The 12,977-nt window shown below is 47.4% G+C and overlaps 1 protein-coding gene across 3 annotated transcripts in view; it reads right to left on the reverse strand.

Moving 5' to 3' along the window:
- Window positions 1–12,634, reverse strand: part of LOC140720705 (C-type lectin domain family 12 member A-like) — a 353,185-nt gene extending 340,551 nt beyond the window's left edge. For 2 of the 3 annotated variants that reach the window (XM_073035536.1, XM_073035534.1), the window contains exons 1-3: window positions 12,544–12,634; window positions 10,693–10,809; window positions 3,407–3,622 (exon numbers count right to left, since the gene is read on the reverse strand). In XM_073035536.1, the coding sequence (XP_072891637.1) occupies window positions 3,407–3,622; window positions 10,693–10,809; window positions 12,544–12,610 (400 nt within the window). In that variant the 5' untranslated portion in view covers window positions 12,611–12,634. Of the gene's footprint in view, window positions 1–1,103; window positions 1,169–1,679; window positions 1,823–3,406; window positions 3,623–10,692; window positions 10,810–12,543 lie in introns of all 3 variants that reach the window. The other variant, XM_073035535.1, reaches the window with a different exon arrangement.
- Window positions 12,635–12,977: the final 343 nt, after the last annotated feature.

The raw sequence follows: 12,977 nt of genomic DNA on the forward strand, positions 1-12,977 counted from the left end.
TGGGCTGAGTGATGGCAGATGGAGTTCAATACTTATGTGTGAGGTGTTACATTTTGGTAGCACTCATCAAAGTAGGACATAGATGGAAATTGGTAGGGCATTGTGGAAATCTGTAGAACAGAGTGATCTTGAAATTATGGTGCATAGTTCCCTGAAGGTGGAATTTCATATGGATAGGGTGGTGAAGAAAGCTTTTAGTATGCTGGCCTTTATAAATCACAGCAATGTGTATTGGAGTTGTGATGTAATGTCAAAATTGTACTAGGCATTGGTGAGACCAAGTTTGGAGTTTTGTGTACAGTTCTGTCACCGAATTGTAGGAAAGATGTCAATAAAATAGATAGAGTGCAGACGAGATTTACTGGAACGTTTGCTGGGTTTCAGCACCTAAGTTACAGAGAAAGGTTGAACAAGTTAGGTCTTTATTCCTTGGAGCTTAGAAGGGTGAGAGGGGTATTGATAGAGGTATTCAAAATTATGAGTGCGTTAGATAGAGTTGATGTAGCCTTTTTCCATTGAGAGTCGGGAGATTCAAACAAGGGGACATGAGTAGGCAAAAGTTTTGGGGCAACACCAGGGGGTATTTCTTTACTCAGAGAGTGGTAGCAGTGTGGAACGAGCTTACAGTAGAAGTAGTAGACTCGTTTGATTTTGTCATTTAAAAAAAAAGTTAGGTTTTTGGACAGGATTTGAATGGAGGTTTATCGGCTGAGTGCAGGTAGGTGGGACTAGGTGTGAGTAAGCTTTCGGCATGGTCTAGAAGGGCCGGAATGGCCTGTTTCCGTGCTGTAATTGTTGTATAGTTATATGGTTATGGTAATTTTAATCCAATTGCCCATTCTCTCACCGCAGAACTTTCTCTGTCTCCAAAATGCCACGACTGCCCACTCTCTCCCCACAGCCCTGGTCAGTCAGCAAGCTCATACCAATGTCCACTCCCTTTAGCAACTCGTGTGTGACCACAAACTAATATCACTGCACACAACCTTCCCGCAGCCTGTGCCAGTCCCCAAAATAAATCCACTGCCCACTCGCTTCTCGCAACCTGTATCAATCCGACGACCCACTTTCATCTCAGAAACTTGCAAGATCCTAAATCTCACCCGTCTTTGCATTTTCCAATCCAGTATGAAATGCCTTGGTCGCGTACAGCTTTCACCACAAATTTCTGTGAAATTAAATCGCTATCATTAACGATTGAATTCGAGCTAAATTTAAGGAGCGTTCCTTAATGACTGACCCCAGGAGATTTGAAGGGATGGTGTTGTGGGAGCTTAATTCCATGCCTCACCACAGTAGAATAAGATGGCACGGAGTGGAGGGAGATTCACTCTGATTCTGACCCCGGGAGTGTGTGATGGGACGGTGTGAGGGGAGCCTCACTCTGCGTCTGACCCCAGGCGTGTGTGATGAGACCGTATGGAGGGAGCCTCACTCTGCGTCTGACCCCGGGAGAGTGTGATGAGACCGTATGGAGGGAGATTCACTCTGTGTCTGACTCCGGAAATATGCGAAGGGACCATGTGTAGGAGATTCACTCAGTTTCTGCACCGGGAGTGTGTGCTGGGATTAGAAGGAGGGAGCTTCACTCTGTGTCTGACCCCGGAAGTGAGCGATCAAACGGTGTGGAGGGAGCTTCCCTCTGGTGTAGATATATCTTCCATCGATCTGAGACGTACCTCTTCTTCTGCTGAATTTATTTCAAGAAGTTTAGAATAAGAGTTCGAACAATACTGCTTCGCTTCATCGAAGGAAGTGTTAACCGTGGATATAAAATAAGACCGGTTTTCATTTCTGATCCAATCCTGGTAACACCCTTGTTCTGGAAATGAGGAACAAGGAACAGTAAGTCTCACTGCGTACCGTCCATTACATCCAACGGAAGACAGACATAGAAAAGGGATCCCTAGAGAGAGATGTGGGGGGATAGAGAGATAAAGCGCTTCGGCACCGGCACGTCCCAGCACACACTCCCGGGGTCAGACACAGAGTGAATCTCCCTCCACAACGTGCCAGCACACAATCCCGGGGTCAGACACAGAGTGAATCTCCCTCCACATCGCCCCATCACACACTCCCGGGATCAGACACAGAGTGAATCTCCCTCCACACGGTCCCATCACACCCTCCCGGGGTCAGACCCAGAGCGGAGCTTCACCACACCGTCACATCACACACTCCAGGGGTCAGACACAGAGTGAATCTCCCTCCACACCGTCCCATCACACACTCCAGGGGTCAGACACAGAGTGAATCACCCTCCACACCGTCCCATCACACACTCCAGGGGTCAGACACGGAGGGAATCTCCCTCCACACCGTCCCATCACATACTCCCGGGGTCAGACACAGAGTGAATCTCCCTCTACACCGTCCCATCACACACTCCAGGGGTCAGACACAGAGTGAATCTCCCTCCACACCGTCCCATCACACACTCCCGGGGTCAGACACAGAGAGAATCTCCCTCCACACCGTCCCATCACACACTCCAGGGGTCAGACACAGAGAGAATCTCCCTCCACACCGTCCCATCACACACTCCCGGGGTCAGACACAGAGTGAATCTCCCTCCACACCGTCCCATCACACACTCCAGGGGTCAGACACAGAGTGAATCTCCCTCCACACCGTCCCATCACACACTCCCGGGGTCAGACACAGAGTGAAGCTCCCTCCACACCGTCCCATCACACACTCCTGGGGTCAGACACAGAGTGAATCTCCCTCCACACCGTCCCATCACACACTCCCGGGGTCAGACACAGAGTGAAACTCCCTCTACACCGTCCCATCACACACTCCCGGGGTCAGACACAGAGTGAATCTCCTACCATACCGTCCCATCACACACTCCCGGGGTCAGACACAGAGTGAGGCTCCCTCCACACCCTCCCCGTGTGAGACACAGAGCGAATCTCCCTCCACACCATCGCATCACACCCTCCCTGGATCAAAGTCGCACACTCCCGGATTCAGAGTGAAACCCTCTCGCCACGGTGCCATAACACATATCAAGCGTCAGACATTGGGTGAATCTCTCTGGGCACTGTCCCATCACACAATCCCGCTATCAGACACAGAGTGAAGCTGAATCCATACTGTCCCACCAGACATTCCCGGAGTGAGACATACCGTGAAGCTGTAATGTTACGTCTCACAATCCCGTGTTCAGACACAGAGTGAATTCACATCCACAACGTCCCATCACACTCTCCTGGATTCAGTGACAGAGGGAAACTCCCTCCATGCAGCCCCATCACACACTCACTGTCTCAAACAGACAGTTAATCACCCTCCACACCATCTCTTCACACACTTCCGATGCCAAGCACAGAGTGACGCTTCCTCTCTCCATGCCTGCCCTGTGATGAGGAGCGGGTGAAAGAGGGGGATAATGCCTCACCTCTTCTGCTGGTCAACAATTCACAGATTTGAGCCTTGGTTTCGTTGACAGATCTGTACTTCGTTTCCACCTCAGTGAACTGGTGACGGAGATCGTTGTGCAGTCGGTTAAGATCGGATAGATTAGAGTTGAACAGAGAAGCCTTGGATTCAACGGTTGAGTTTATCTCATGACAGCTTCGGTCGCAGGTGACCTTAGACTGACGAATCTGTGATACTGAGAGAGATGGTGAAGGATGTTTAGCGTTTGCAGTGACACGTGAGTCAGCGTCACGCTACCGAGCGGGTCACAGGGAACGTTGTGTCAGTGTCACGGTGAAGGGTGTCACAGTGAAGGTGGTGATAGTGGCACAGTGAGAGGCGTCGAATGTGTCAAGCTGAGGTTTTGTTGACGTTACAATAGAGGTCTGCGTCAGTATCGTTTGTGTCACAGCGACGGTCAGGTCAGTGTCGTGGTCTGGAGTGTATCTGTGTCTCGGTGAAGGTCGTGACCGTGCTACTGTAACAGCATTGTCGATGTTATGGTGAATGGCGTGTCTGTGTCAGCAAGAGTCTTGATTCTGTTACGATAAAGAATGCATTTTTTAATCACGGTTTGGGGTGCATCCGTGTTATAGAACATAGAACACACTTATGGCCCTTCGGCCAAAATTTTGTGCCGACCCCTTCAAAGCTGCCTCCCATGTAACCCACCACCTTAAACCCCTCCATATACCTGTCTAGTATGCTATTAAATATTAAATATCACTCGTGTATCTGCCTCCACCACTGACTCAGGAAGAGCACCAACCACTTTCTGAGTAAAATAACTTCCTCTAATATCCCCCTTGAACCTTACCATCCCTTACCTTAACCCCATGTCCTCTTGTATTGAGCAGTGGTGCCCTGGGGAAGAGGTGCTGGCTGTCCACTCTATTTCTCTTTATGTCTTGTATACATCTATCTTGTCTCTTCTCATCGTCCTTCTCTCCAACAAAGAGTAAAGCCCTAGCTCCCTTCATCTCTGATCATAATGCATACTCTCTAAACCAGGCAACAGCCTGGTAAATCTCCTCTGTACCCTTTCTAATGCTTCCACAACCTTCCTATAGTGAGGCGATCAGAACTGGACACAGCACTCCAGGTGTGGTCTCACCAGAGTTTTATGGAGCTGCATCATTACCTCGCGACTCTTAAACTCTATTCCTCGACTTATGAAAGCAAACAACAATAAGCGTTCTTAACTGCACTATCTACCTGTGAGGCAACTTTCAGGGATCTGTGGACATGTACCCCCAGATCCCTCTGCTCCTCCACACTACCAAGTATCCAAGTATCCTGCCATTTACTTTGTACTCTGCCTTGGAGTTTGTCCTTCCAAAGTGTACCAACTCACACTTCTGCGGGTTGAATTCCATCTGCTACTTCTCAGCGCAATATTGCATCTTATCATTGTCTCTCTGCAATCTTCAACAATCCTTAACACTATTCAAAAGACCACCAACCTTTGTGCCGTCTCCACACTTTCCAACCCACCCTTCTACCCCCACATCCATGTCGTTAATAAAATCACGAAAAGCAGAGGTACTAGAACCGATCCTTGTGGTACATCACTAGTCACGGAACTCCAATCCGAATGTACTCCCTCCGCCACGGCACTCTGCTTTCTCCAGGCAAGCCACTTCTGAATCCATCTGGCCAAGCGTCCCTGGATCTCATGCCTTCTGACTTTCTAAATAAGCTCTACCGTGTCGAACCTTGTCCTATAGTGAGAAGATCAGAACTGGACACAGCACTCCAAGTGTGGCTTAACTAGAGTTTTATAGAGCTGCATCATTACATCGCGTCTCTTAAACTTTATCCATCGACTTTTGAAAGCTAACACCCCAAAAACTTTCCTAACTACTCTATCTACCTGTGAGGTAACTTTCAGGGATCTGGGGACATGTACCCCCAGATCCCTATGCTCCTCCGCACTGCCAAGTATCCTACCATTTACTTTGTACTCTGCCGTGGAGTTTGTCCTTCCAAACTCACACTTCTCACACTTCTCCGGGTTGAACTCCATCTACCACTTTTCAGCCCACTTCTGCATCTTATCAATGTTTCTCTGCAATCTTCGATAATCCTCTACACTATCTACAATACCACCAATCTCTGTGGCGCCTTCAAACTTGCCAATGCACACTTCTCCCCCCACATCCAAGTCATTTATAAAAATCACGAAACGTAGAAGACCCAGAACAGATCCTTGTGGGACACCACTAGTCACAACCCTCCAATCTGAATGTACTCCCTACACCACAACCATATGTCTTCTGTAGGCAAGCCAATTCCTGAATCCACCTGGCCAAACCTCCCTGGATTCCATGCCTTCTGACTTTCTAAATAAGCCTACCGCGTGGAACCTTGCCAAATGCCTTACTAAATTCCATGTATATCACATCCACTGCACAATCCTCATCTATATGCCTGGTCACCTCCTCAAATAATCCAATCAGGCTTGTTAGACACGATCTGCCATTCACAAAGCCATGCTGACTGTTCCTGTTCAGACCATGATTCTCTAAATGCCCATAGATTCTATCTCTAAGAATCATTTCCAAAAGCTTTCCCAAAACAGACGTAAGGCTCAATGGGCTAAAATTACTCGGACTATCCCGACTAAATTATTTTAACAAGAGGAAAATAATCGCCTCTCTCCAATCCTCCCTTAACATTCCCGTAGACAACGAGGACATAACGATCCTAGCCAGAGGCTCAGCAATCTCTTCCCTCCCTTCGTGAAGCAGCCTGGGGATTATTCCGTCAGGCCCCGGGGATTGGTCCGTCGTAATGTATTTTAACAACTACAACAGCTTCTCTCCCCTAATATCAACATGCTCCAGAATGTCAAACTCCCTCATATTGTCCTCACCGTCATCAAGTTCCTTCTCATTGGTGAATACCGAAGAGATGTATTCTTTGAGGATCTAGCTAACTTCCACAATCTCCAGGCACATTTTCCCACTTTTATCTCTAATCGGTCCTGACTTTACTCCTGTCATTGCTTAGTTCTTCACAAAATTAACCATATAACAATCACAGCACGGAAACAGGCCATTCCGGCCCTCCTAGTCCGTGCCGAACTCTTAATCTCACCTAGTCCCACCTACCCGCACTCAGCACATAACCCTCCACTCCTTTCCTGTCCATATACCTACCCAATTTTGCCTTAAATGACACAATTGAACTGGCCTCTACTACTTCTACAGGAAGCTCATTCCACACAGCTATCACTCTCTGAGTAAAGAAATACCCCCTCGTGTTTCCCTTAAACTTTTGCCCCCTAACTCTCAAATCATGTCCTCTCGTTTGAATCTCCCCTACTCTCAATGGAAACAGCCTATTCACGTCAACTCTATCTACCCCTCTCAACATTTTAAATACCTCGATCAAATCCCCCCTCAACCTTCTACGCTCCAATGAATAGAGACCTAACTTGTTCAACCTTTCTCTGTAACTTAAGTGCTGAAACCCAGGTAACATCCTAGTAAATCGTCTCTGCACTCTTTCTAATTTATTGATATCTTTCCTATAATTCGGTGACCAGAACTGTACACAATATTCCAAATTTGGCCTTACCAATGCCTTGTACAATTTTAACATTACATCCCAACTTCTGCACTCAATGCTCTGATTTATAAAGGCCAGCGTTCCAAAAGCCTTCTTCACCACCCTATCTACATGAGACTCCACCTTCAGGGAACTATGCACTGTTATTCCTAGATCTCTCTGTTCCACTGCATTCCTCAATGCCCTACCATTTACCCTGTATGTTCTATTTGGATTATTCCTGCCAAAATGTAGAACCTCACACTTCTCAGCATTAAACTCCATCTGGCAATGTTCAGCCCATTCTTCTAACCGGCATAAATCTCCCTGCAAGCTTTGAAAACCCACCTCATTATCCACAACACCTCCTACCTTAGTATCATCAGCATACTTACTAATCCAATTTAACACCCCATCATCCAGATCATTTATGTATATTACAAACAACATTGGGCCCAATACAGATCCCTGAGGCACCCCGCTAGTCACCGGCCTCCATCCCGATAAACAATTATCCACCACTACTCTCTGGCATCTCCCATCTAGCCACTGTTGAATCCATTTTATTACTCCAGCATTAATACCTAACGACTGAACCTTCTTAACTAACCTTCCATGTGGAACTTTGTCAAAGGCCTTGCTGAAGTCCATATAGACTACATCCACTGCCTTACCCTCGTCAACATTCCTCGTAACTACTTCAAAAAATTCAATAAGGTTTGTCAAACATGACCTTCCACGCCCAAATCCATGCTGGCTACTCCTAATCAGATCCTGTCTATCCAGATAATTATAAATACTATCTCTAAGAATACTTTCCATTAATTTACCCACCACTGATGTCAAACTGACAGGTCTATAATTGCCAGCCTTACTTCTAGAACCCTGTTTAAACAATGGAACCACATGAGCAATACGCCAATCCTCCGGCACAATCCCCGTTTCTAATGACATCTGAAAGATCTCCGTCAGAGCTCCTGCTATCTCTACACAAACTTCCCTCAAGGTCCTGGGGAATATCCGGTCAGGACCCGGAGATTTATCCACTTTTAAATTTCTTAAAAGCGCCAGTACTTCCACCTCTTTAATTGTCATAGGTTCCATAACTTCCTTACTTGTTTCCCACACCTTGCACCATTCAATATCCTTCTCCTTAGTGAATACCGAAGAGAATAAATCGTTCAAAATCTCTCCCATCTCCCTCGGCTCCACACATAGCTCACCACCCTGATTCTCTAAGGGACCAATTTTATCCCTCACTATCCTCTTGCTTTTAATATAACTGTAGAAGCCTTTCGGATTTACTTCCACCTTATTTGCCAAACCAAACTCGTAACTGCTTTTAGCTTTTCTAATCTCTTTCTTAAGTTTCCTTTTACATTCTTTATATTCCTCGAGCAATTCCTTTACTCCATGCTGCCTATATCTATTGTAGACATCCCTCTTTTTTCGAACCAAGTTTCTAATATCCCTTGAAAACCATGGCGCTTTCAAACCTTTAACCTTTCCTTTCAACCGAACAGGAACATAAAGATTCTGTACCCTCATAATTTCACCCTTAAATGACCTCCATTTCTCTATTACATCCTTCCCATAAAACAACTTGACCCAATCCACTCTCTCTAAATCCCTGCGCATCTCCTCAAAGTTAACCTTTCTCCAATCAAAAATCTCAACTCTAGGTCCAGTCCTGTCCTTCTCCATATTTATATTGAAGCTAATGCTATTGTGATCACTGAACCCGAAGTGCTCCCCAACACATATATCTGTCAGCTGACCTATCGCATTCCCTAACAGGAGATCCAACACTGTCCCATCTCTAGTCGGTACTTCTATGTATAGTTGCAAAAAACTATCCTGCACACATTTCACAAACTCTAAACCATCCAGCCCTTTTACAGAATGAGCTTCCCAATCTACGTGTGGAAAATTAAAATCTCCCACAATCACCACCTTGTGCTTACTACAAATATCTGCTATCTCCTTACACATTTGCTCTTCCAAATCACGCTCCCCATTAGGTGGCCTATAATACACTCCTATCAGTGTTACTACACCTTTCCCATTCCTCAATTCCACCCAAATAACCTCCCTAGAGGAACTCTGTAATCTATCCTTCCAAAGCACCGCCATAAGATTTTCTCGGACAAGCAATGCTACACCTCCTCCTCTGGCCCCTCCTACTCTATCACACCTGAAACAACTAAATCCAGGAATATTTAGTTGCCAATCACACCCTTCCTGCAACCATGTTTCACTAATAGCTACAACGTCATAATTCCAGGTATCAATCAACACTGTAAGCTCATCCACCTTTCTTACAATGCTCCTAGCATTAAAATAGATACATTTAAGATACTCTCCACCTCCTCCTCTCTTTTCGTCCCTAGCAATGCATTCAAATTTATTATCCTTTTCTTTCTTCTCCCCTACAACTTCGGGCTGAGCGCATCCCTTCTCCATCACCTGCCCTTCCTCCCTCACACACTGTCTACTTACTTGCTCTACTGGTGAACTAACCTCCTCTCCCATAGTTTCCTCAAATTGATTTCCGCCCCCCCCCCATCTTACTAGTTTAAAGTCTGCCCTGTAGCCCTAGCAAACCTCCCAGCTAGGATATTGGTCCCCCCAGGATTCAAGTGTAACCCGTCCTTCTTGAACAGGTCACGCCTGCCCCAGAACAGGTCCAAATGATCCAGAAATTTGAATCCCTGCCCCCTGCTCCAATCCGTCAACCACGCATTCATCCTCCACCTAATTCCATTCCTACTCTCACTGTCGCGTGGCACAGGCAGTAATCCCGAGATTACTACCTTTGCGGTCCTTCTTCTTAACTGCCTTCCTAACTCCCTATACTCTCGTTTCAGGACCTCTTCCCCTCTCCTACCTATGTCATTGGTACCTACATGTACCACGACCTCTGGCTCCTCACCCTCCCACTTCAGGATATCTTGGACGCGATCAGAAACGTCCCGGACCCTGGCACCAGGGAGGCAAACTACCATCCGGGACTCCCGATCACCTCTACAGAACCGCCTGTCTGAACCCCTGACTATCGAGTCCCCTATTACTATGGTCCTCTTTCTTCTATCCCTACCCTTCTGAGCTACAGGGCCGTCCTCTGTGCCGGAAGCCCGGCCACTGTCACTTCCTCCAGGTAGGCTGTTCCCCCCAAAAGTACTCAAACATGAGTACTTATTGTCAAGGGGTACAGCCACTGGGGTACTCTCTAGTACCTGCCCCTTCCCCTTCCTGACCGTGACCCACCTATCTGCCTCCCGTGGCCTCGGAGTGACCACCTGCCTGTAACTCCTCTCTATCACCTCCTCACTCTCCCTGACCAGGCGAAGGTCATCGAGCTGCAGCTCCAGTTCCCTAACTCGGTCCCTCAGGAGCTGCAGTTCGACACACCTGGCGCAGATGTGGACGTCCGGGAATTGAGGAATGCCTTGGGTATTTCCTTTACCCTCCTCACCAAGGCCTTCTCTTGCTCCATTCTTTCTGTCCACAGCTCCTTCTTCGTCTCTTTTCTTGCTACCCTATGTTTCTCAATAGACCCATCTGATCCTTGTTTCCTATACCTCATGTATGCTGCCTTCTTCCATCGGTGTTACGGTATGAGAAGTGTTGGTTTCACAGTTGCGTTTTACAATCTCAATATGTTCCACTCTCTTTATTTACGGTCTGACTCCACCCGGAGACCGTTCCACTCACTATGGATCGAGAGACCGGCCACAATCACGATGAGGGCGGACGTAACTAGGCAGAGTAAGCAGATCAGACGGTACGGTCTATTTTCGATCTTCACTGTCGACTCCCGTTCTTGCGCAGCTGTGGAGAGACCATACGACCATAAGATCACAATAAATATTTAATAAAACAATAGGAGTTACTTAATGAATACTGTACTTCAGTATCTTAGTGATTGTAGTGATTACTTGCAGCAGGCTTAAAAGCCTGAGCATGTAGATGATACAAAAGATGATGTAATGGAGCTTTTGGAAAGCATCAAATCGGATAGGTCGCCGGTACCAGACGAAATATACCCCAGGATACTGTAGGAGGCGAGGGAAGAGATTGCAGTGGCTCTGGTGCTGATCTTTGCATTATCAATGAAGACGTGAGAGGTTCCGGAGGATTGGAGGGTTGTGGATGTTGTTCCTTTATTTAAGAAATGGAGAAGAGATAGCCCAGGAAATTATAGACCAGTGAGTCTCACCTCAGCGGTTAGTAAGTTGATGGAGAGGATCCTGAGAGTCAGGATTTATGCACATTTGGAGAGGTATGATATGGTTAGGAGTTGCCAGCATGGCTTTGTAAAGGGCAGATCGTGCCTTACGAGACTGATTGAATTTTTGTGGGGATGCGACTAAACACATTGACGAAGGAAGAGGAGTTGATGTGGTGTATATGGATTTCAGCAAAGCATTTTATAAGGTACCCCATGCAACGCTTACTGCGAAAGTAAGGAGGAATGGGATCCAAGGGGATATTGCTTTGTGGATCCATAACTGGCTTGCCCACAGAAGGCAAAGACTGGTTGTAGATGGGTCACATTCTGCATAGGAGTCGGTCACCAGTGGAGTCCATCAGCGATCTGTTCTGGGACCCTTATTCTTCGTGACTTTAATAAGTGAACTGGAGGAAGATGTGGAGGGATGGGTTAGCAGGTTTGCTGATGACACAATGTTTGGGTGTTGTGGATAGTTGGAGGGCTGTCAGACATAACAGCGGGGAATTGATATGATTCAAAACCGGGCTGAGAAGCGGCAGGTGGAGTTCAACCCAGTTAAGTGTGAGGTGGCTCATTTTGATAGGTCAAATACGATGACAGAATATCGTATTAATGGTAAGACCCTTGGCGATGTGGAGAATCAGAGGGATCTTGGGGTCCGAGCTCAAAGCAGCTGCGCAGGTTGACTCTGTGGTTAAGAAGGCGTATGGCTTATTGGCGCGAGGGATGCAAAGGAGCAGGGAAAGAGGGAAGGAAAGGGAGAGCGCGTGGGAGAGAGGGAATAGAGGGACGGAAAGCGTGAGAGAGGGCAGGGGAGAGGAGTAATGAAGATGTGTGTGGTTGAAGGAAGGAGAGAGTGGGAAGGGGCCGTTAGAGGGGAACAAGAGAAAGAGAACAGCATGGGAAGACGGGAGAGTGGGAAAGAGAGTGGGTGAAGAGGGAGAAGGGGCAGAGTGAGGACAAGAGAGTGGAGTTTGGATGAGATGGGAAAAGAGGGATAGAAGGGAGAAGAGAGGAAAAAAAGAAGAATGACGTCAGAGGGAAAGGGAGAGAGAAGGGAGAAAGTGATAAGGCTTGTGCAGAGTGAAAGGATGGAGAGGAGAGCAAAGGGACAAGAGGGGATTAAAATATATATTTCTGAGGGCTCCCTCCACACCGTCCCATCACACACTCCCGGGGTCAGACACAGAGTGAATCTCCCTCCACACCGTCCCATCACACACTCCCGGGGTCAGACACAGAGTGAAACTCCCTCCACACCGTCCCATCACACACTCCCGGGGTCAGACACAGAGTGAAACTCCCTCCCTCCATCTCTCTGCCCCACTTACCTCGGAAAGGAGTCTCTGTGTCCGTTTTTGTGAATTTCACATTCACGTAAGTCTCGCTGTCGTCCATTCTGTCGAGGATTCTCTGTGTCTCTGAGCTCAGGAAGGTGAAGTAACCGTTGTCAAAGGAAGCCTGTTTTGACACGGGAGTCCGACAGACACCAAGAAAAACGAGCTGAGCGGCTGATAGAGAGTAATCGAGAGCACGTGGTGGGGAGGTGCCGTGGAGAGGGATTGAGAGTGTGCGAGATGGTGGCCCACAGAGATAAGAGTGGCAGTAGTAAGAGTGGGGAGAAAGAGGGGGAGGGAGAGAGGGGGAGATAGCGTGTCGACGGAGAGAGAATTGGGTAACAGTGGACTGAGTGGGTGGAACGGTAGAGGGAAATCATGGGAGAGAGGTAAGAGGGAAGGGAAAATAAGAGCGATGGTGATGAGAA

Source organism: Hemitrygon akajei, unplaced genomic scaffold (assembly GCF_048418815.1).
Source record: "Hemitrygon akajei unplaced genomic scaffold, sHemAka1.3 Scf000046, whole genome shotgun sequence".
In the NCBI taxonomy this organism is placed as follows: Eukaryota; Metazoa; Chordata; class Chondrichthyes; order Myliobatiformes; family Dasyatidae; genus Hemitrygon; species Hemitrygon akajei.